Source organism: Verticillium dahliae, genomic scaffold (genome assembly GCF_000150675.1).
Source record: "Verticillium dahliae VdLs.17 supercont1.3 genomic scaffold, whole genome shotgun sequence".
NCBI classification, from domain to species: domain Eukaryota; kingdom Fungi; phylum Ascomycota; class Sordariomycetes; order Glomerellales; family Plectosphaerellaceae; genus Verticillium; species Verticillium dahliae.
This window is the reverse complement of record NW_009276940.1, coordinates 901,765-923,621: the sequence shown is the minus strand read 5'-3', so window position 1 is coordinate 923,621 and position 21,857 is coordinate 901,765. Positions and strand designations below refer to the sequence as shown.

General features: G+C 56.6%; 5 protein-coding genes across 5 annotated transcripts in view; 3 read left to right on the top strand and 2 right to left on the bottom strand.

Annotated features, from left to right (window-relative positions):
* Nucleotides 1-4: 4 nt before the first annotated feature.
* On the bottom strand, nucleotides 5-1,647 carry VDAG_01903 (phosphatidylinositol:UDP-GlcNAc transferase PIG-C; the record flags this gene model as incomplete). Its single annotated transcript, XM_009657932.1, has 2 exons — nucleotides 5-563; nucleotides 668-1,647. The coding sequence occupies 2 exons, from the start codon at nucleotides 1,645-1,647 to the stop codon at nucleotides 5-7; spliced, it is 1,539 nt and encodes a 512-aa protein (XP_009656227.1).
* A 2,908-nt stretch (nucleotides 1,648-4,555) lies between these two features.
* Nucleotides 4,556-5,538, top strand: VDAG_01902 (uncharacterized protein; the record flags this gene model as incomplete). The annotated part of the gene is made up of 2 exons (XM_009657931.1): nucleotides 4,556-5,277; nucleotides 5,406-5,538. The coding sequence occupies 2 exons, from the start codon at nucleotides 4,556-4,558 to the stop codon at nucleotides 5,536-5,538; spliced, it is 855 nt and encodes a 284-aa protein (XP_009656226.1).
* A 1,646-nt stretch (nucleotides 5,539-7,184) lies between these two features.
* On the top strand, nucleotides 7,185-9,435 carry VDAG_01901 (annexin ANXC4; the record flags this gene model as incomplete). The annotated part of the gene is made up of 2 exons (XM_009657930.1): nucleotides 7,185-9,041; nucleotides 9,118-9,435. The coding sequence occupies 2 exons, from the start codon at nucleotides 7,185-7,187 to the stop codon at nucleotides 9,433-9,435; spliced, it is 2,175 nt and encodes a 724-aa protein (XP_009656225.1).
* A 1,843-nt stretch (nucleotides 9,436-11,278) lies between these two features.
* On the bottom strand, nucleotides 11,279-18,598 carry VDAG_01900 (myosin-11; the record flags this gene model as incomplete). Its single annotated transcript, XM_009657929.1, has 3 exons — nucleotides 11,279-11,752; nucleotides 11,820-18,101; nucleotides 18,152-18,598. 3 exons carry the CDS (start codon nucleotides 18,596-18,598, stop codon nucleotides 11,279-11,281), a joined length of 7,203 nt encoding a protein of 2,400 aa, XP_009656224.1.
* A 2,555-nt stretch (nucleotides 18,599-21,153) lies between these two features.
* The window catches only part of VDAG_01899 (uncharacterized protein), a gene marked incomplete at both ends in the record, with an annotated part of 3,631 nt that continues 2,927 nt past the window's right edge, over nucleotides 21,154-21,857 (top strand). Inside the window, one exon of the mRNA XM_009657928.1 lies at nucleotides 21,154-21,709. Within this exon, the coding sequence (XP_009656223.1) occupies nucleotides 21,154-21,709 (556 nt within the window). The remainder of the gene's footprint in view (nucleotides 21,710-21,857) is intronic.

Here is a 21,857-nt window from a genome sequence, read left to right as displayed (position 1 = left end):
CAGGCTAGTCCCACTGCCGCCTACTCATGATGACGGGCCTCGCGGGATCCCAGGGCCCGTAGATTTCATTCTTGTACTTTTGCAGCCCAATGAGCCACCAGCTGCAGCCGCCCATGACGAGGGCGGAGATCAAGACGCTGACGACCATGCCGGCGACGGCGCGCTGCCAGGGGAAGGAGGGCGCGGGCTCGCCAATGACGATGGCGACGCCGGCGCCGGCGCCCAGCACGAGGAGGGCGGACAGGGCGTAGTGGTAGGCCGGGGAGCGGTGGCGGGCGCTGCGGCGGAAGACGGGGAAGAGGCCAAAGACCTCGATGGAGAAGAGGGTCAGGGAGAAGACCTGGCCGGTGGAGGGGAGGCGGGAGGCGAGGACGGTGGAGGCCATGAGGGCGGCGTTTGTGGAGAGGGAGGCCGGGGTGCGTGGGGACGAGGCCGTGGGCGCGGTCGAGTAGTCAAAGGAGAAGATGTTGACGGCGAGGAGCCAGAAGGACATGGCGTAGATTGAGTCGGAGGTTGTGGAGAGGGTTAGGGACATGAGGATGGGAGAAAGGCCGAGGAGCGTGCTGGAGATGAGGATGGCGGCTTGAGGGTGCCGATGCGTTGGTGCATGATATTCGTCGTCTGGTCATCTTCTTGAAGGGGTGGTGGTGGTGGTGGTGATGATGACGATGACACGGTCGATGTGTGCTCCTGCATCGGCTTGTAGGATGAAGGGACTGACGTCGAGGTGGCCGAGTGGAGGGAGGTGGCCGAGGCGGAGTAGGAATTGCGCGGATGACTCTGGGCAGACAGGTTGGTCACGGAACTGGTGGCCGAAGGGATGGCGGACGAGGGCCGCGTCGAAGGCGGCAGTGATGGGGGCGGTGGCGGCAAGGCGGGCCGATGACGCATGCTCCCACCACGGCGACCGATGGCACCAGGGCGGCTGGCAGCCAGGCCGGTGGAAGAGCCGGGGGTCGGGTCAATGGCGGCATCGTTCTCGTCGGCGTCCCACTGCTCCCACAGGCGCCAGCCGACGAAGGAGGCGAGGCTGCTCCAGGACACGACAGCCATGGGCGAGACGCGCTTCTGGAGGATGCCGCTGAAGCAGACGACGAAGATGATGACGGAACACACGTGCTGAAGGATGACGGTGGAATCGGCGACGAGGGGCCAAAAGTCGTAGGGCTGCAAGCGGGGGTTTCGCTTGAGGTTCTCCAGGAAGGTGACCTGATCGGTGTAGTTGTCGGGGTAGGATTGCTTCACCCAGAGGAGCTTCTTCCAGGTGCGGTGCTTGCTGCTGCGATGGTGGTGGCGGCTCCGACTGCGGCTGCCGCTGCCGCTGCCGGGCCGAGAAGCATGGGCACCCTCAAAGGGCGGGAAGACGCCGCTGTGCAGGTTGCGGCGAGGTGGTGAGGGCCCCGTGAAGAAGGCATCTTCGGGGGCTAGGTGGGACCGTTCCTGGCGATGGGTCCGCGTCCTCGAGCTGAAGGAGGGTACGGAAGCGACAGCGCGAATGTTGATGGGAAGGGTGGAGGATCTGGCGAGTGGTGCGAATGGCTCAAAGTCGACATCAGCTTCAGCTTCAGCTTCAGCTTCGGCTTCGGCTCTGGCTGGAGGCTCGTCAGGGGATGTCTTTGGCTGACGGGTGGATAGTGGTGCAGCCATTGCGATGGCGTGGGTGCCCTCTTTTCCTTCGCCAACTCTCCTCTATGATTCCATGAGAAGTCTCGTGGTAGCGCTGGGTGGCATAGATGGGTTGAAGCGATGCCCTAGTCGCGTTTCGCGCTCAGGCTGGATGATAGGATGAGGTTGAGGTCGTCTCCGACGATGTTTCACAACGCAAGGACGGAGGAGGAGTGCCACAGACACGGACACGGACACGGACCCACCCCCTGTGGCGGGTCCAATGGGGGGAAGGGTACGGTGCTCGCTGGGCGAAAAGGTGGGGAGGACGTTGGACAGCTGACAGGTTCCCTGCAAGGCTGTAAAGCTGGGTGCAAGGCTACCGGAGAGCCAGGGGGCAAAAAAGCTTAGCGAATCATTTGCTATGCCCTTCAGTGGTGAGACTTACTCACCCAACCTGCCTTCCTCCTGACCTCAGGAACAGAGGCCTGATCCCAGTTCAGGTACAGAGAGAGACCCGACCCCAGCTCAGGAACAGAGACCCGACCCCAGCTCAGGAACAGAGACCCGACCCCAGCTCAGGAACAGAGACTTCTCGTCCCTTGGATAAGGTACTACCTACTCTACCTTACTCTACGTACATAGTACCTACCTAAGGTAGCTACTCGGCACCTTGAACAGACATCAGCCACAACGTCGTAATGTCCGATCAATGCATCAAGCCCACCATCATCCATCTCGTATTCAGCAACAAAGGTGCTCAGCAACACAAAACGAGAGAGATTCGTCATGGCTACAATAGCATGTGCTGATAAGAGAGACCCGATGCTAAGCTTCGTGGCATGTCTAGGACCACCTTCGGCACAGACGGGACCACCACATGCTTGACAGCGCGCCGAACTCTGATGTTCCTTATCCTTTGTCATATACGCATCTTAAGTTCAGGCATTAATATCGGCCCCCCCCCCCCCCCCAGTCATCATAACCTGGCCGCTTGTCTCTCTCTCCCAGGTGGAACCCTGCCTGGAAGCACAACGCCTACCGAAAAAAAAAAAAGCTTCTTTGTTATATCGACAAACAAAATCTGGCCAAATGCTGCGTCTCCACATGGCCTTCCTAACTTACCTACTCGTACCTACCTAAGGGACCTAAGTAGGTAGGTACCATGTACTATGTAATGCTGCACCCGTCAATCGCCCGCTAAGCCACCCAGCAACACACCTACAAGTCATGAAACGAGAGGCATTTGCCAGCGAATACGGCAAGCTTTTAGGCAGGCGCCAATCGTGCGTTTCGTTTGCGGGGCCAGGCTGCCGGCTTTGGGGGGTGGTGATGCCCCGAGCGTGTTCTCCAACCGCAAAGCCGATAGCGCCTGTGGCTATTTTCGGGAGCCTTCTCGAAGAAGAAAAGGAACCAGAAAATTTATTACCGGAAAAGGCAAGACCGGGGGGTATGCGTCATGTGGATCACCCTAATCTACCATCATGAGGCGTCTCTGTTCGCTGCGCAGACGCGGTAGGTTTGTACAAGACGCCCTGCGTGAACGACCCTTACAGTGCTCACCATGTCAAGCCATGGGGCGATGATGATCCTCCACAGACTTCAAGCAGCTTGCACCCACCCGGCAGCCTGCCATGAGCCGGACGGACACGCCGGTCGAGTGAATACACAATGCATCCCCATCGCAACCCGCGCGTCCCGCCAAAACACGAGACCAAGCTTTGCCGACCTTGATCAAGTACAGTACACGCATGGAACAGATGGGACGGTTCGACCTGCAACTGCAACTGCAACTGCAACTACAACTGCAACCGCAACCGCAACCGCAACCGCAACCTGAGGACGTCTTTGCTGCGGGCCAGTTCGAGGAATAGGGACGCTTCTGCGACGTGACGATGCCTGTTTCTCCCAAGTGCTGTCGTGCTTCGTCCCAGGGAATGGCACATTATTGGATGCTGTCTCGAACACTCCAGTTCGAAAGAAGAAAAAAAAAAAAGGGACCCCTGATCCTATTAGGTCCAGACCCCCGGCACCCACAACCGAACGCGCCCCAGACCGGAACTGGACTTGCTCCCCGCCCCCCCCTTGGAGCTGTCGACCTCGTCTCTTGGGCTGGGCCCCTTGGCTTGGAGAGACAAAGCAGGGGCCCAGAGCGCGCCCGAGACCCAAACGTCTGTGCTTCTAGAGCCTGCGCCGCGCCTTTGCTGGACTCCCTCGCTCATGCTCATGCTCATGCTCGTGCTCGTGCTCATGCTCATGCTCCTGCTCGTGTCCTGGTCAATGGCTCGTCGGCAGACGGAACGGGGTCGGCGGCTTAACAAGATCAGGCGCCAGCATAAACTCATATTAAAGTCCTCGTGTTGGTCTCTCGTCTCGAACAGCCCGACACCCTCTCGCATTCTGCTCCTGTTTCCTTTTGCTCTTGCTTATCTACAGCTGTCTTCTCCCGCTCACTCTCACTCACTCACCCCCGCCTTTTCAGAGCACCACCCTCGCGACTACTACAGCTTGAGCAACACCACCTGCACTATCGCCTTTTACATCGTCTTGGCCACCGGGCAGCACCCATTCGCATCACAACACCCCGCACCACCTCCCAACTTTCCTCTTCTGGACACCCGCACTCCTGCGGCGCCTTTAGCCAGCCTGCCATCGGCCATTCATGCAACCAACTTGCATGCGGTGAACCAGAGTTCTAGATCGTTAGAATCCAATTTACATAGCCAGCCCTTTCCCAAACCGAAAGCCCGGGACTTCGACCTCCACATTACACACCACGGTATCTACCATCTGAAAGAGAGAGAAAGAGACAACGCTCTCTCCACGACTTTGAAGAGTGATTCACCCGAGTCGGTCTCTCGCCCCTAATTGTTATTTCAACAAGGCGGCCCCCTGCCACCTTTCCAGCCGTCTTCGTCCTCAACTCGCTCTTCAACCCTCACAAATCAAAATGCGGACGGCATCGTTACTCTTGGCGCTTGGCGTGACCCAGTTGGGCCTCGCAGCTCCTGTCCCGCAGTCATGGGAGGATCTTGTGTTACCCGAGGGCCTCAGCTCTCGTAGCGTCCTAGTCACAAGGATATCCCGGCGATCAACCAAGACCGACAAAACACCAGACTTTGACTCGAAACGCAGCAGCCTCAACTCAGAAACTGCCTTTGACAACCGGCCCTTGACGCCGTCCAGCACGGTCCCGGCATCCCAGGCTCTCACAGCGACGCGGCCACTGCACACAGCCTTCCTGCAGGCCCTCTCCAAGAGCAAGGACGCCGTCATGGTCATTATCGACGTGGAGGACGACGGCACGCCCGTGGTGTCCCCGGTGCCCGTGGCCGTGGCGCATCACTTCCCCGCGTACGAAGCCATCGCCGAAGTGGACGCCGCCACCATCAAGCCAGTCGAGATGGTCAAAGTCATCGAGGTCACCAACGGCGTTGCCGAGACGAAGAAGTTCTGGGCGAAGCAGGCAAAGACGGGGCCCGCCCCGTCGAGCTCAACCACGGGCGAGATGCTCAAGGGCCTCTACGCCGATTACACGCCGTGCTGGAAGAAGACGACGGCGCGTGTGCATCGTCTGGCGCGCGGCAAGGCCGACCTCATCGTCGTTGGTGCTTTCCTGGCCCTGACAGTCATGCTGTGGACGCTGCACCTCATGTCTGGCGTCATCCTACGGTACGTAGCTCTCACTTTTTTCTCCCCTTTCCTTTTCCCTTCGTCGTACTGTTTGCCCCCTTTCTTTTTTTCCTTCATCTCGCATACCTGTGCGTCCGTCCACACCGGCTAACACGTTGAAAATGTAGGAGCTGCAGCGACTGGCTCGGCTCTCGACAGGGCACCATTCGGCTCGAAGGCGGCGAGAGACACCCGTGCCCGGAAGACTATGAACTGGAGAAGACGACAGAGACAGTGGGACAGACGAAAGAGACGGTGTGAGCAGACGACAGAGACGGTGTAAGCCGAGGGGTGTTTAGTGGGACACGATCTTTCATTACGGCGGCTTTTCTTTACGATACCATCCAACCACGGCTATTTTTTTTTTTCAGCAGTCTATTTTTGTTCCGCTACTACTGTTACCGGGTCTGCAAGCGCGTCGGCGTAGATGGAGTGGGATTAAACAAGGGAGGCGCGGGGGCCGGGGGACAGCGGGGATTGTATAATCAATTGACAGGCGGATGCGACTGTGACGGTATACTTTTATTTTTTTATTTTTACGCTTTATACTCAATTTCTTTTGACTTTCCTTTTTGACTTTCGCTCTCTGCTAGGAGGACCTGGATCAAGATGAGGCCCCAATCGTCGCGCGAGTCGCGTGGGAAGTCCACCATAGATAGCGACAACGTGGCCAGCGCTGCGTCGCATCGCGTTGGAGCTGGGCCGGGCCTCAAAAGCTCAAAGGAGTCAAGTGAATTATTTGACTTTGAGAGGTCAACCTGGCAACGAGTCGCAGGAAGCGAGCTTCTGAGGTTCGCGAAGGACCAGACGCCGACTTCGGGTTCGAGGGAGAGAAGAGGATGGCGAAGCAGTGAAATGAGGAGGCCTTCTTCCCCCTCCCTCCCTCCTTCCCTCCCCTCCCTGCCCTGGCAAGCTGGCAATCGAGGGTCAGCCCCCCCCCCCTCTCTCAAGAGCTGATCCTGGTCCCGCGAAGCCCTATAGGGTCAACAAGCGGGCCAGCAACAGAGAGGCAGTGAGGTGAGAGGTCAGGGCCCTGCCATGACACCTGGCGCCATCGGGATGCGCGATGCAGCGCTGCACACGTGTGTCATCGCTTTGGGCGAGAGGTTGGGACGGTTGAAGGCCCCACGATTAGGTTTTCGCCTTCCGTGTCTCGAAATGCCATTGTTTGCTTGGTGGCACCTGGCCCGGTGGCACTTCGACACCGAGCCAAGCGTCACTTGCCCCAGTGGGCGGTGTTGATCTGTTTCCTAGCGGCAGGCGCCATGGACCAACGATCGTGCTCGGGACCTGAGGACTGTCCCGCGTGCCCGCCGGAGCTGAGTGAGGAGGGGTCAAAGGGCGCTTTGCCCGAGCACCAGGTGCCTCCTGACCTGGGACGGGATCCTCTTGCCTTGGCTTGCCTTGTCTTGGATACTGCTGCCGCCGCCGCCGGCCGGAAGGCACCTACCTACCTGCCTTAGCTCAGCTCCTGGCTCCTTCCTGCTGCATGTGCCTGCCCTGGGCTGAGATTTGAAGGGGGGCAATTGTTCGAGCTGACACTTTCTCGCACATGTCGGGTTTCGCATTCTCTTCTCCTTCTCTTCACTCTCCTCCCTTCCCATTCCCTCTTGTCTCTCTTTCTCCCGTGCCCGGACGAGATTCAGTACTCCTGCTACCAAGTACATCCCTCGATCATAGTCCACGGACCAGGTGTCACAAAACGTGGCGAGCTAATCCACACGCCTTGGCAGCACGTACCACGAGACGCTTGCCCCTCATCTCCGCCAAAGCTCCCAAGAAATTGCCCCGCCAAATCGTCTCTGACGCTTCGACGTCCTCACGAAGAGAGACCACGATTGGCGCCGGACCCAGGCAATTGCTTCCTCGGCAACAACGAACCATCAGTTGTCACTTGCTTCACCGCCATGTCTCTCCAGGTCGACGATCGCGGGAGACGGACTCGCTCCCGTTCACCGGGCCGTCGAGAGCGCAGTCGCAGCCCGGCCGTGCCGCACGTAATGGAGGCACGCGAGCCGAGCTACGCGTACCCCGAGGACGATCTCGACGAGCGCGACCGATATGCGCTCGCGCGGCGCGCCGACCAAGCAGCGCCCGAACCTCCCGGTGCCTTTCCAGGCGCACCTGGTGTCTCTTCCGCTGGCGGCATCCCCTACCCTGAAGACGAGAGCCTCTTCCCCGGGAGCCGCTCCATGTACGGCTACGACAACCGCGCACCAGCGTCCCCCGGCTATGGCCGCCCCGTCTCACCCGCAGCAGCTGGTGGTCCTGGCAGCTACTATCCCGATGCCCGCAACCCTCGTGACCGGCCCGAGGAGCCTCGCATCCGCACGGCTGAGCCCAGGGACAGCAGGGATTCACGACCCATTGACGACGACAAGCTCAAGTACCTGCCTCAAAAATACGCCCGCCCCAGCAGCCGCGCAGGCCCTGATGATCGCGACCGCGACCAGCGTACTTCCCGCGCCACGTCGCCGCGACCCTCTTCCCCTCCTAGTCAATACAAGTACGCCGAGCCGCCGCAATACCAGTACGGCCAGGTTGACGACAAGAGCCAACGCGGCTATGAGAAGCGCAAGGATGAGGACGACTTGACCTACGGCGTGGACCCATACGGACGTCGAGACGCAAGCCCCAATCCGGCCACCAGATACTCTCAGGCCCCGCCGTCTCCTGGGCCGTCACGGCAGAAGCAGTATTACGGCGAGTCCAGGAGCGACACGTCGAGCAACGTTCTGACCGTCGAACCTGGCGGCGGTGATCGCCGAAGCGGCCGCCGCGACAGGTCACCTCAGCCGCCGCACCAGCGCATGTCTTCTCTGTCCGTCAACAACGCCCATGCTCCTGCTGCGGGCATGACTCTAGCTGCCGCTCCTGGGTCACCCCTCCTCGAATCCTACCGTGGCACCTACCAAGACATGTCGCCAATGCCGTCGCCTCTGCTGCTTGCTTCCAACGCCGGGCCGAACGTGATGGAGCCCCTCTCGCCCCTTGGCTCGGATGACGAGCGCGGCACGCGGAGACGCCGTGCCCGTTTCCATGACGATCCCGAAGATAACGCGACTCGCCTGGCCAACGCACTCAAGGGCACGAAGAAGGATAGCGCGCCCGACACGAACCCTCTGATCGAAATTTTGCCCGGCCTGAGCCACGAGCAGATTATGGAGCTGAGGACCGAGTACAAATCGATTGTCAAGACGGGCGCCGATCGCAAGGGCGTCAACATTGCCAAGCATATCCGCTCACGCCTCAAGGACGCTGACCCGAGCTTGATGAAGGCGTGTTATGCTGTGGCCCTTGGCCGCTGGGAAAGCGAGGCCTACTGGGCGAACTTTTGGTATCAGGGCGACAAGACGCGGCGGGAGTTGCTGATTGAGAGCTTGATGGGTCGTTCCAATGACGAAATCCGTCTGATCAAGGACTCTTTCAGCGATAAGAAGTACGACAATAGCCTGACAAAGTGTATGAAGACGGAGCTCAAGGAGGACAAGTTCAAGAAGGCCGTTCTCATGGTCCTCGACGAGCGCCGCATGGACGACGTCGATCAATACGGTCGACGTTTGCCTCTGGACTTCCACCTCGTGGACCAGGATGTCGACGATTTACGCCGTGCAGTCAAGAGCGTTAAAGGCGGCGAGTCCCTCATGATCGGCATTGTTGTGCAGCGCAGCGACGAGCACCTTCGCGAGGTTCTCAAGACCTACGAGCGTGCCTACCGCACCAACTTTGCGCGAGACGCGCTGAAGAAGAGCGAAAACCTTGTGGTAAGTCCTCCGTTGTGACCCCCAAGGGTGGATGATGTCGTGTGTTATTGCGGCCATGCTGACTGCAGAATTTCAGGGCGAACTCTTGGCGCACATTCTGAACGGCGTCATCAACAGGCCTGTTCGCGATGCGCTGCTGCTGAACCACGCACTGACAGCCTCGAAGCGTGACGGCTTGCGCAAAGACCTGCTCATCTCACGCTTGGTACGTTACCACTGGGACCATGCGCACATGGAGGCCATCAAGCGGGCGTACCGTGAGCGCTACCGCGTTGACCTGCAAGAGGCGGTCCGGGAGGCAACAAGCGGCGAGTGGGGCCAGTTCTGCTACGAGCTGTGCATCTATCGCATGCCGAATGATGTGAAGAGAGTAGAGAGGGTTCAGGTACGGTGAGAGTGCTTGACGGAGGATAGAAAGCAGAAAGGCGATTTGACGGTGAAATGAAGGACTGGGCATGTCGTAATGGTGGGTTGCAAAATCTCTTGAAAGTCAGAAAGTCAGATTACGCCGGCCATGCCGGAGCATTATTACAGGCATCTAACCCCCTGCTGGATCAAGGGCGGCAGAGATAAGAACGAATGCAGCTATTCCCGACCCCGATCGTCGCCGGCCGGCCTTCTGCCCTGGAGTCTGCTTTCTTCTCTTGCAGGCTCTAAATCCGCCCAGCGCACCCTTGATCTCGACCGTGGCGCTGCTCTTGGGGGCTCCTCCTCGCGCGGTGATGTCGATACTGGACGCAACCGCTCAACAGAACCTTCCCTAGGCCACCGACCTGGTGATGCATCCCTGAATTGTCCGCGCCTTGAAGCGACCAGGACTTCTCTCGCGGGAGCCTGCCTCGTCACCGTCTCCGTAACCCTGCTTGTCAGTCGCATGCCTTTGAGCACATGTTCGCGACCATCCTCGATGCTGCTCCTGTTTCCGTGGCCGCCTGTCCGAGATCTGTTGGGCCTCTCCCTCGTCCTCTCCCTCCCCATCCGTTCTCTGTCCCCTCCGCGGCGGCAGCATGAGGCAGTGGGCCTCTCTGCTCTCCCATCATCGCGAGCCGTGCGAATAGACCGATCAGCTCCCCTGGAGAGCAGAACCCCCCATCTACTGGGATCGCGCTGTTCCATACCCAAGTCAGCTCTTGACCCTTCCGGCCCATTTACCCCAAGGACAGCATTCGACTGAGCAACAAAAAAGCAAAACTCACCTCGCCCGGATACCGCACAACGCCCTCAACCCGCCCACCCCAATCCCCCCTCCTGAGCGCAGGCGAGCAGTCAAAAATACCCCTGTCCCTCCTGCCCCCCGTCGCCGGCATCTTGCCGAACCTCCTCCTTCTTCCGCGTTCATACCCGCAGCACGCATCGTCATCTGCGCCACAGCTCGACCCGTCCTCGTCGTCAGACGAAGAGCAGCAGCAGCAGCAGCAGCAGGAGGAGGAGCTCGAACAGGCCGAGTCCGAGCTCGAAGTTTCCGAGTCCGAGTCGACCGTCACGATGCCGTCTTGGTCATGCCCGTAGCCGGACCCGGGCCTGTCGTGGCTGCGGCGAGATATCGGCTGGTGCGAGACGTGTCGAGGCGGCGCCGGCTGCTGGAGGGAGGCTATTGTCTCGGCGACGATGCGGCGAATGTCAGACTCGGTCATGGTTGGCATCTTGGTGTTGCGCGGGGCTCGAGGATGAAGATGGAGAGTTCACGCGGACGGAAAACATGCATAGCATCAAGGGAAAACATGCATAGCATCAAGAGGAGATGAAGACCTCGTGGCAATCTAGACAAACGGCGACATGGCTGCTTGCCCCTCACCTCGCTCGGTCTTGCGAGGCAGGCAGCCGGATCCTCCACCACACGAACCGGGCGGCTGCCGGCATCCCATAGTGTAACGGCGAGCCAGCGAATCATCAACACATCCCGTCGAAAGGCACGTAGTTCAATGCTCTCATTATCCTGAATGATCATGCGTTGCGAAAAATAAAAACAGACGGCGCAACCAAGCAGCCGCCATGGCTAAACCGAGGCCCAAACCCGTGTTCGTCTTCAGGCCTCAATACGCCGTCCTGCCTCCATGTCCGATCCCAGTTCCCGCCCACGTCAACCAGTTCATGGACCTCAGCAGGGTTGCTTCCCTGCGTGAATCTGACCAGGCCTCGAATGCAAGCCCCCAAAACGCCGGTGGACCATTAAACAACACCTTGTCCCTCCCTTCCAGTCATACAGCTATGTGCTCCGTTCACCACCCCTCATCTTCCTACAGGAACCCCTTGGTCAGACTCGGCGCACGACTAATGCTGCTCTTCCGCTTAGGCACGTCGATCATGGAGTTCCTATCATCGTCAATACCAAAGCCCGTCCGCCACATGTTGGGTGGAGCACGCGTGCGCATGCTACCGCCCATGACGGACCCCATCTCCATCCTCATCGACCGTAGACCTTCTGCCTCCCTCTCGAGACGCAGAGCTCTCTCCTTCTCCTCGCGAAGCTCGCGTTCCGCCCGGCGAGCCGCCAGTTCGATCGCAGACTCAGCCGACTGCAACTCCTCAATGGTCTGCAGCAGCTTGTCGACCTTGTCACGCATCCGCGAAACATCGTCTGACAGTTGCGAGTTTTGCTTGTCCTTGCGGTCGATCTGGCTTTGCAAGTCCTTGACGATACGGTCAACGTTACGCACCGATCGTTGCGACTTGGACCTCTCCGTTTCCTGGTCTTCGAGTTGCGATTCCAGCTGTTGCAGCAAACTCCGGTCAGTGTCCTGCATCGTTGTGAAATCTCTTTGGAAACACTGCACTTACCTCTTGGATACGTTTGTGCAAGAATTTGATGTCGTTGCTGGCGCTGGAGTACCCCTTGGTCTCCAGGTCAACGACTTTGATCTGCACCTCGTTGAGTGACTTCTCCAGGGCTGCCTTGGCCTTTAGCAGCTGGGCGCTGGTCTCACGCTCGACCATGGCCTCCTTCTGCATCTCAGCGGCAAGCGACTCAGCGCGCCTCATCTTCTCAATCGCTGCAGCTGTGATATCTTCCTTTTGCGCCAAGCTTGACTTGAGATCCAAAATCTCCTTGTCAGCGTTGGCCGCATCCCGGAGTGACGGGCTATCACCCTTGGCGAGATCCTCAAGGCCAGCCTTAGCCTCCGCGAAACGTGCCTCAAGACTGCGTTTCTCTCGGATGAGCAGGTCCCGCTCCGAGGTCACATCGTCGACAGACGTGCGAAGTGTCCGGACTTGCGAGAGGAGTGACACCACCTTGCTCTGGGCCTCGCCGTGGGCGTTGACGGCTTCATCGCGGGAAGAGACAACGTCGGCCAGAGTCGACTCGAGTCGCGCCTTCTCCTTTGACCAAGTTGAGCTGTTGAGAACCTCATCATCCCACTTGGATCGAAGGTCATCCAACTCCTCCCTAAGGCGAGTGATCTCCGCCTGCTTGAATAGCTTCTCTTCGCGAGCTAAGTCAAGCTCCTTCGTGAGAGTCGCAAACTCGGCCTGGTACTTTTTGCGCGTCTGTTCCAGGCTTGATTCCTTGTCCTCGATTTCGTTGGCTCTCTGGTTCCGGTAGTCTTCAAGCTCGTGTTGCAGTCTCTTCTTGGCTTGCATTGCGGCATCGAGATCAGTCGACACATCCTCCACCTTCTCCTCGAGTCTTTGGCTCTGGCGCTGGAGGTCCTCGATGATGCCATCCATCTTCTTGCGTTCCGCCATCGCTTCCGCGCATGTCTCTTCTGCCTCTCGAGCCTGGGCCTTCGCGAACTGCTCAGCCCGGCTGGCTTTGAGCACAGCAATCTCTGCCTGCTCCAGCTTGCTGAAGTACTCGTCAGAGCGGCCCTTGTAGAGGTTGAGGCTTGACGATAGATCTGCCAGCTTCGAAGTCTCGGTATCAAGGCGAATCTGAAGATCAGAGAACTCTTCCAGCAGCTGGCTGCGGCTGGCGGCCTCTTGCTCTCTGGCCATGGTCATTTCTTGCAGGTCCGACTTGGAGTCGCGTAGTTCGACTTCAAGGCGGGCTCGCTCGTGACGCATCTTCTCAAAGTAGGTCTTCACCTCGGTGAGCTCCGAAACAGCGTTCTTGTGGCTATGCAGCAGAGACCTTCGTGAATCCTCTTGGCTGTTGAGCACATCAAGAATCTCCTCGTGTGAGCGGGTCTGGATGTCGCGCAGCGAAAGTTCTCCGCTGCGGATGCTCTTTTCGAGAGCAGAGACCTTGGCAGTCGAGTCGTCGAGCATACCATGGAGTCGAGAGTTGGCCTGTTCCAGCTTCTGCATGCGACGCATGGAAGGGCTCTCGTCAGAGTACGTCTCTGGAACGGGGGTGCTGCGGTCCACTTGGCTCTGAAGATGACGGTTCTGCATATGAGCCAACTGTAGCTGGTTTTGGAGCTCCTCGACCTCAGTCTTGAGATCCATACGGTTGTTGAAGCTCAAGAGATCTGCAGTGCGGTCCGAGCGAGCCGAATCGAAACCTTCATTATCAATGGGCGCGTGCCGACGAGTGGGAGTCGAGGTGTTGGAGATCTTTCGCGCGTGTGCCTTTGACCGCCTTTGCGTTGGCGAACCGGTGAAGGGAGCCTCATTAGGATGGATCTCCTCGAGCTTCGGCCGCATGGGCGATTCAGACCGTGCTGCGCGTAGATCGGCAAGCTGCGATTCCGCATTGGCCCTTGCTGTAGCCTGTACGCGAAGATTTTGCTGCAAATCCTCCACCTTGCGGACAAGGTCAAAGTTTCGCGCAATATTCCGGTCTTGAGTGCTGTCATCCTGCATGGGAGGCATGGCATCGGGCTCCACGGTCTTGAGGATTTGCAACATTTGAGTACGCAGCTCCTCCAGCTCCTTCTCTCTAGAGTCCAAAGTCGATTGCAGCGTCCGGACTGTGCTTTGAGCTTGGCCACGGAGCTGTTTCTCCGAATCCAGAGCCCGGTTCACCTCAGCGAGTTGAGCAGCTGAGGTTGACGTAGCTTTCTCGGCATTGCGTGACTGTTTGGTCTCCCTAGCAACTTCATGGTTGAGATCCTCCACGTTGAGCTGCAACTTTTCTGCCTTCTTTTCCAGGCCAGCGATCTTGAGTTGTGCGTCGCCGAGTTGCTTGTTGAGCTTCACGTTCTGCTCCTCAATGCGGGCTTTCTCACGCTGCAAAGAAAGAACCTGCCCACGGGAAGCGTCGCTGGCCCTTGACGTGGAGCGTGCGATTTCAAGACCCTTTTGTTGCAGCTTGTTGAGTAAAGCCCTGTTGTCGTTTTCGGATGCTGTTAGTCGGCTTCTGACCGTGGTGAGCTCACGCTCGAGTCTTTCTTTAGCCTGGTCATTCTTGAGACCGAACTCTCCTGACGACAAGATGAGCTTGTTGAGATCTTCGACCTGGTGATTGAGCTTTGCACACTCTTCCTCAAACCAAGTCAGACGTTCCTGGGCAGCAGTCAAGTCCCCGCGGAGACTCTCCTCACGTTCCCGAGCGACGCGCGACGCGGCTCGCTCTCCAGCCACCTCGGCCTGGATACGTGCCTCCTCCGCTTGCGTCTTGGCCACTCGGAGACGTCTGATTTCCTGCCGAGCCTCATCTCGCTCTGATTCCGCCGTCGCACGAGCCTCCATGGTCCTACGTAACGTATCTTGTTGAACATAGAGCTCTTTTTCGATGATGATCTTGGACTCGTTCAAGCCGTCGAATTCTTCCTTGAGCGCGTTGTACTTGTGGTCGCTGAGCAGCAGAACGTCGTCACGAGACTGTCGTTCCCGACTCAGCTCCACCTGAACAGCATACAGCTGGTCCTTGAGATCCTTGATCTGAGATTCGAGAACTTGGCGGTTTTCATCGGCCTGCGCATCTTCAGAAAGGCGTGCCTCAAGCAGCTTCTTGGCGTCTTCGGCTTCTCGTTCGAGTTGCAACTTCTGCGTTTTCATAGCTGTGATTTCGGCTTGAACATCGTGTAGCCTAGAGGATATCTTTTCCTTGTCTGCAGCCATTGCCTTCTTCTGCTCTTCGAACGAACGTCGCTCCAGTTCATATTTCTTATTCTCGCTCCGGATGAAAGTCAGTTCACTTTCCTTCTTACGAACAAGGTCCTCGTAATCGGTCGAGGTTTTGGAGAGTTGGGAGAGCTGTTGCTGTATGTTCCGGTTCTCGTGAAGGAGCTGCGATTCTTTGGATTTGGCTGATTGCAAGTCCTTCTGCGTCGACATAAGCTTGACGCCCAGGTCCTGGTCAACCTGGAGCAGTTTGCCCTCCAGGTCCCGAGCTTTCCTATCCTTGAGTGCGAGCTGACTTTGCAGCATCTTGATTTCATCTTCCAAGGCTGCTTCTTGCTCACTCCTTTCCGATTGCTTGTGGGAAGTTTCCTCGATGGATGCTTCAAGCTCGATAGTGCGCTTGGAGAGGTGTGCCTTTTCGTCCTCAAGACGAGCAATGAGCGAGGCAGCCTGCTCGAGCTGTGATCGATATTTTTCGACGTCCTGCTCAGCTAGTTTCTTGGCAGCGAGCAGATCGTCCAGTTGATCCTCAAGGCGCTCTTGGTCGTCGATAGCGCCTGCGAGCTTCTCCTCAAGTTCGGCTTCGCGCAGTTGCAGGCGTTTGAATATCTCCTCTTTATCAAGAGCTAGAGCTCTCTCGCTCTCAAGTGTTTTCTGAACACGAAGCATCTCGGTATGGACGTTTCTTCTCTCATCTTCCAGCCTCTGGCGGTCTGAGGCTTCTTGTTGGATTTTATCGTGCAGTTGTCGAATCATTGCGTCTTTCTTCTTCACCTCAGTGGAGCTCCGAGTTGCCCCGAGAAGCGGCTTCATCTTGACGAGGAGCTGCCACCAGGGACTATCTACTAAGTCGAGATAAACATGGAAGTTTCTTTGCACAATCCGCGTGGCTTCAGTCCGGAATAGTCGCTTGAAGGCAATACGGCGCTGAATGTAACCTCGAGCCACAGACTGAAACCTTGCCATGATGTCGGTGATCAGTGCATCACGCTGCTCTTCCAACTCAGCAAGAACACCAGCACGGAAGAAGACCTTCGTAAGGCCTACGCGGTAAAGTGTCTTGTCCAGTGAAAGCTTGTCCAACATCAAGGCAGCGGCAGCCTGGCCCTCGAGGTACCCATGTGGCATATCTCGGCAGAGCACCTCGTACCGCTGGCGAAATTCTGCGAAGGGGAGGCGGTTCGGGAAACCAGTTCGCGCGATGCGGATGCCCTCCAGAACACCATTGCATCGCAATTGGTCCAGCACCAAGGGCCCGTTGAACTGCTTCGGCTTCTTTTTGTGGTTAGGCAGAATACACCGAACGAAATGGGGATGCGTTGAATGGAGCTGGGTCATCAGGTTGTGCAGCTGCTCCTTGTGTCGCTGGGCGACGGTGCGGAACAGACCTCTCTTGACGCGGCTCCGACCACCAGTGGCATCGTTGTCTGTATCAGCGCAATCAGCGAAGAGGTTGGCTACGTGCTTGTCGGTGGATTCTGAAAGCAGCCGTGTGATGTTATCGTTCAATGGATCCTTGTTCTTCTCCAGCCAGCCCTGTGTTGAGTACTCAACCTCGGCGGCGTAATGTGTGAGCACGAAGCCCTGGCCGAGTCGGGAGGATCTGTACTTGTTTGACTTCTTGTCCCACAACGAGTTGAGTTTCTCCGTGAAGGATTTATCGGTGGCTTTAGGCATGACACAGTCTTCATCGAGGCACGAGAAGATGCCGATGGGATTCGAAACCTCAATGAGGTCAATCGTAGGCTGTAGATCACGTCCGAAGTCGATGAACTGCCACTCGATCTGTTCGCGAGCGTACTCCTCTTGCTCGAGCACGAACATGTGATGGTTGAAGAATTGCTGCAGCTTCTCGTTTGTGTAGTTGATGCACAGTTGCTCGAAGCTGTTGTCGTCAAAGATCTCGAAACCAGCGATATCCAACACGCCGATAAAGTGCGAGTCGTCGAGGCCCATGCCGGTTCTGTCGAGCTGTTGGTTGATGCGAGTGACCAAGTCACCAAAGCCGCGTTCGTAGATACCTTTGGCGAGAGCATCAAGACTAAGCCGAACTTGATCGGGTGTTTGCACCTTCTCAACCCATTCCCGACCAGCCTTGACTCTGGGGTGAAGGAGGCCCTTGAGGAATGGTTCCAGGGGAACTCCGAGCAACTTGCAGACCTTCGCGGCTTGCTCCTTGGCATCGGGGGCCAGCCTTGCTTGATCAGCGGCACGGCTTTCCTTGACAACCGAGATGTTTCCGAGGTGCAGGATAGCAGCAATAGTACGAAGAATAGCGGACTGATCTTTGTCGGAAAAGTTCATAACGTCGAATGCCTCTATGAGCGACTCCCACTCGGCACGGTCCGAGACTCCGGTGATTGTATCGTGGCCATTCCGAGTATACGCAAAATCCTCAACGTCCAGCCCGTCCAGAAGAAAATCTTGCTTCATGGCTCGATCGGAGCCTTTTAAGAGCTGGTAGAAAATATGATAGTTGCGCTCATGTGAGTTGATTCCGACAACTCGTGACTTCTCGAGGAGATACCAGTCAATGAACGCGCCAGCGATCGAGCCATTGCGATTGAACTCAATTCTGATGAATTTGCCAAAACGAGAAGAATTGTTGTTTCGGACTGTTTGCGCGTTGCCGAAGGCTTCGAGGATTGGGTTCGCCCGAAGGATCTGCTGAGAGAGGTTGGACTGCTGAGATCGAGCCTTGACCGGAGACTCTGAGTGCGCAACGGCGGCGAGATACTGGATGACCTTTTTGGTGTTTTCGGTTTTTCCAGCGCCTGACTCTCCCGTCACCAGGATGCTTTGATTTTCGCCTTCGTCTACAAGGTTCCGGAAAGCCTGGTCGGCCATGGCATAGATGTGGGGTTTCGTATCCTCGCGGCTCCTGCCTTTGTACATACTGATGTACTCGTTGGTATAGATTGGTAGTGGACAGTAGGGATTGACGGTGACGAGGAAGAGGCCAGAGTATGTGTATATCAGGTCGGCTTGGTATCGCATTTGAAGGTTGTGAACGACCGATGCTTCATTCAGGTGTGTTAATTCAGCCATATCGTTTGCCTTGTCGAACTTGGCAGGGTTGACCTTGTCGACGCTGTCGGCGTCGACCTCGCGTTGCTGCGACGTGCATTAGCATCTCCGCGGTTGTGAGCACTCGGTTCACTCACTGTCCCATCGTCACATTGGACCAAAAGTGTGTTCTTGCCCAGTTCTTCTACAACCCAACCTTTGACGAATGCTGTCTGCGGGTCCTTAAGCCATACATAGCGTTTGCCAGAGAAGTCATTCTCGCCCTCAATGCCTTTTACTGCGTCGGCCCCGGTACCGCGCTGCATTTCTTCCGTCTTGATGAACGACGGCGCAAAGGTGTTGGACAGATGCGTGCCGTTCCGCGAGTCACTCCGTGAATGCCGATGCGACCCGCCCGCTGGTGCCAAGGGGGGGTTGAAGGATGTATGTGATTGTGTGCGCGCATGGCCCGTCGGTGTTGAGACATTGGAAAGCGGCGAAGGTGAAGAGAAAAGCGTGGACTTTGGCCGACTGTCGCCTGGTCCTGGGGAAGGTGAGGCTGAGGCCGAGGCCATTCTTGCAAAAGGGTTGTTACGTATCGACATGGTGTGTGGTTGGGCGGGTAGTGTGAGAGATCCTGCTGCTCAAAGCCACCTAACAGCTGGGAAACCTCGCTGTTACTGCTGTGGTCCGACTTCCGATCCGGCTGCCTATACCTGCAGGGAATACATAGAGGCTTCGAGGTGCGCGGCGGGTTCGTTGGGGATCGAGGCACGAGGCTCTGACTCGGCTCAAGCAAGTCAGGGAAGATGAAGTAGAAAGAAGAGTGTACAATCCTAGGCAGCAATAAAAGTCGAGGAATGAGAAAGACAGTGTCAATCGCGTGCGCGTGGCGGTGATGTAAATTTTGGAATTGGAAAGGAGGACAAGCAAGGTAGGCATCTCACGCCCAAGTCGTGTTGACGTCGATCGTCAGGGATTGGTTGCTCTGGACCACCCACATCCCCAAAGTAAACAAACCCAGGAGCGACCTACACGTGACGTAGGCGCTCCGCCAAGACAGGCCCCCGAACCAAACGGGTCAGTCGCTGCTCGTTCCAAAGGACCCAGTGGTGTGCTTATGTAATGCTTGCTGTGGATGTCAGCAACTAAATAATCCCGGGGTTGCTTTGGTGGATGGACCGATCGAAAGCAACACAACCATTGCCAGCACGAATCTCGCATTCAGCCATTCGGGGTGTCTTCAGCGGGATTTCTAAGCTATCGAGGGATTTTTGGAATGCGAGATCGTGCGGATTCTCGCAATTTATAGTTGATCAGGATTACCACAAACGATAACATGGCGCAACTCACAAACAGCCATGACCACAATATGAATAGAAAACCTCTCGGAACAGCATCTTGGGAAGGCCGCCTATTCACAAACAATTACGCGACTTTCTCACGAATATTCTTGTACGATGCATGTGGACAGGTTCGGAGAATTCGTACGCCAGGTATTCATTGCCGAGTACATATGAAATGTACTCTTGAGGACTCGGGGTCTATTGTGAGGCCGTAAAAGTATCAACAGTGGGAAAGCTAGCAAAGGTAAAGTGAGCTCCAGCAGCTCACCCCATGGAAGGCCTTGCTTGCCATTTCATCACTAGAGGCCTGGAAATACCCAACCCAAATTATTGAACTGGAATGTCGGGAGCGATAGAGAGGATGAGACAATCAATTATCATCAATCACAAGACACGCTACAGGGTCTTAAGAACAGATATATCGAGCTGTTCAAGTATCGCATTGTCTAGGGCCGTGTGGCGCGGCTCTTGTGCGTAACATCGTACTTCGCGAGAAGAGCCGAGCAGCTCAAGGAGCACCAGAAGGACCAGATACTGAAAAATACCGTGTTTGCTTGGTATTCCGCCATACTCTAGGGAACCGTAAGCAAAGCGATCACTTTCGTAATCTAGATTGAGACGATCGAAAGAGTATTTCCTTAGGCAGTAGCTGTCGCTTCCCAAGCTTCCTTGGAAGCACGCATAGTGGCATACAGGCTATCGAGCGCCTGTCGTGATGTGGTCAAAATGCCAAGCTAGTCGCTCTTGATCGACGAGACTCGGTGCAATATATGATATAATATATTAAGCGGCACAGTCATAGCCTTTGATGTAGATTGGATTTTCAGGTGAGTACAGTATGCTCAAGGTGCTCAATGGAAGGTATTCCATTCCTTTCGTGGGTTTCCACTGTTAGAAACCACTAGAAATGCCTTTGAACAAAGCACAGTTGATCATGCATCTTTGCCCCAAAGCGACAAAGCGAGAACCGGCTCAGAAAGGGGTAGTCTCGTCCCAGTTCTGTTGTTCGAGCTTGTGCTCAACTGCACGACGAGTTGCCTCATGGCTCTCTTGGTAAATAGCGGAACCCCGGCGTCGTATAACGCCCGTCTCTTCATGTGAGCCTCGATCACCCATCAGTCGACATCATGCATGGCAAGCTCTGGCCATCAGAGTAAATGCACGCTAGTCCTAATAAGGACATGCTGTGGTGGTAAACCCGAGAACGTGTGACTGCATGGGAACAAGCGCCAGCAGGGTACCTTTAGGAACTAGCGTGCCAAGGTTGAGCCTTCGAGACCCTCTCATTTCTGAAATGCCCGTCACTCGCGAATTCTTTCACCCTCACACATCCGCTTGCCTCGCCCCGTCCACGCTCGCTGCATCTCGACGCTATACCCGCAACGCATTAGCTACTACCTAGTTTGCCTTGTTTGCCCAGAGCAGCCTTGGTCTCGAACGAACCAGACGTGTTTGATGCGCCTTGATGCGCGCATCTGGAAACCTCGAATCGAACCGACCCTCTGTAACCAGCGAGAGCGACCAGCGATATTGGGCCGGTCGAGGGTCTTCACAGCATACTTTACGCGAACCATTCGGTCGCCGAACGCGTCATCGAAACTCTCTCTCTCGTGCATCCACTTGACGATTTGTGCACTCCACCACCATATTCACGCGTGGATCCTTCGTATCGCGACTTTCCTTTTACGCTCTGAGCGCGTGATCATTCTTCGGCACGCGGCGAGTTACGTGTAGCTGGACATCATCGCATGATCCCTACGTCGTGCGTCGTCGAACACAATCCTGCATGCTAGCTGACTCTACACCAGCTCACCATGACTTACAACTCTTATTACGGAGGTGTCCCATACCAGGGACAGTCTTCCTATGCACCTCCGTTATATCCAGCTCAACCGACCTACCCCCACCCAGCTTCAGGCCAGCCCCCGCCCAACAGCAATGCCTTTGCCAGCTTTAACATTGCATCTGCACAAGCCTCCTACGAGCAGAACAGAAGCGTCATCCCCGGTCTTGCGTTTGGTGCTTCGACGAGTGACGTGCCTGCGGCCTGGCCACAAACACACCAGCCAACCCACGCGCAGCCGTCACACGAGCCCAACCTAGTGCCTGCCTCCCAATACTATCAGCCACGTGGTGGTCGCTCCAATGGAGCCTCGAACAAGCGTAGCGAGCAGCCTGGAAACGGGTTAAAGAGCCAACATGCAAGCGACAGGGCAGAGGAAGGCGAATTAAGCGAGGGCGAGTACGATGATCTGTACGAGCCAACTGCATCTAATCAGCAAGATCAACAACACCAAAACAACAGTGCTCAGCCTGGCAAACAGGTCTGGCCTAACGCTGCGGCGGGTCCCGGTGATGCTCCCACGACAGGTACGGACGGACTATTTCCACGAGGCCCCTGACATGAAATACTGACCTAAGCGCCCAGGACGAGATTCTTACTCTCCCTACCTCTCTCCGCATGAGATCCAACCTGCTCTGAAGCCTGTAATGTCTCGAGCCGTCGTTCGAACCAAGG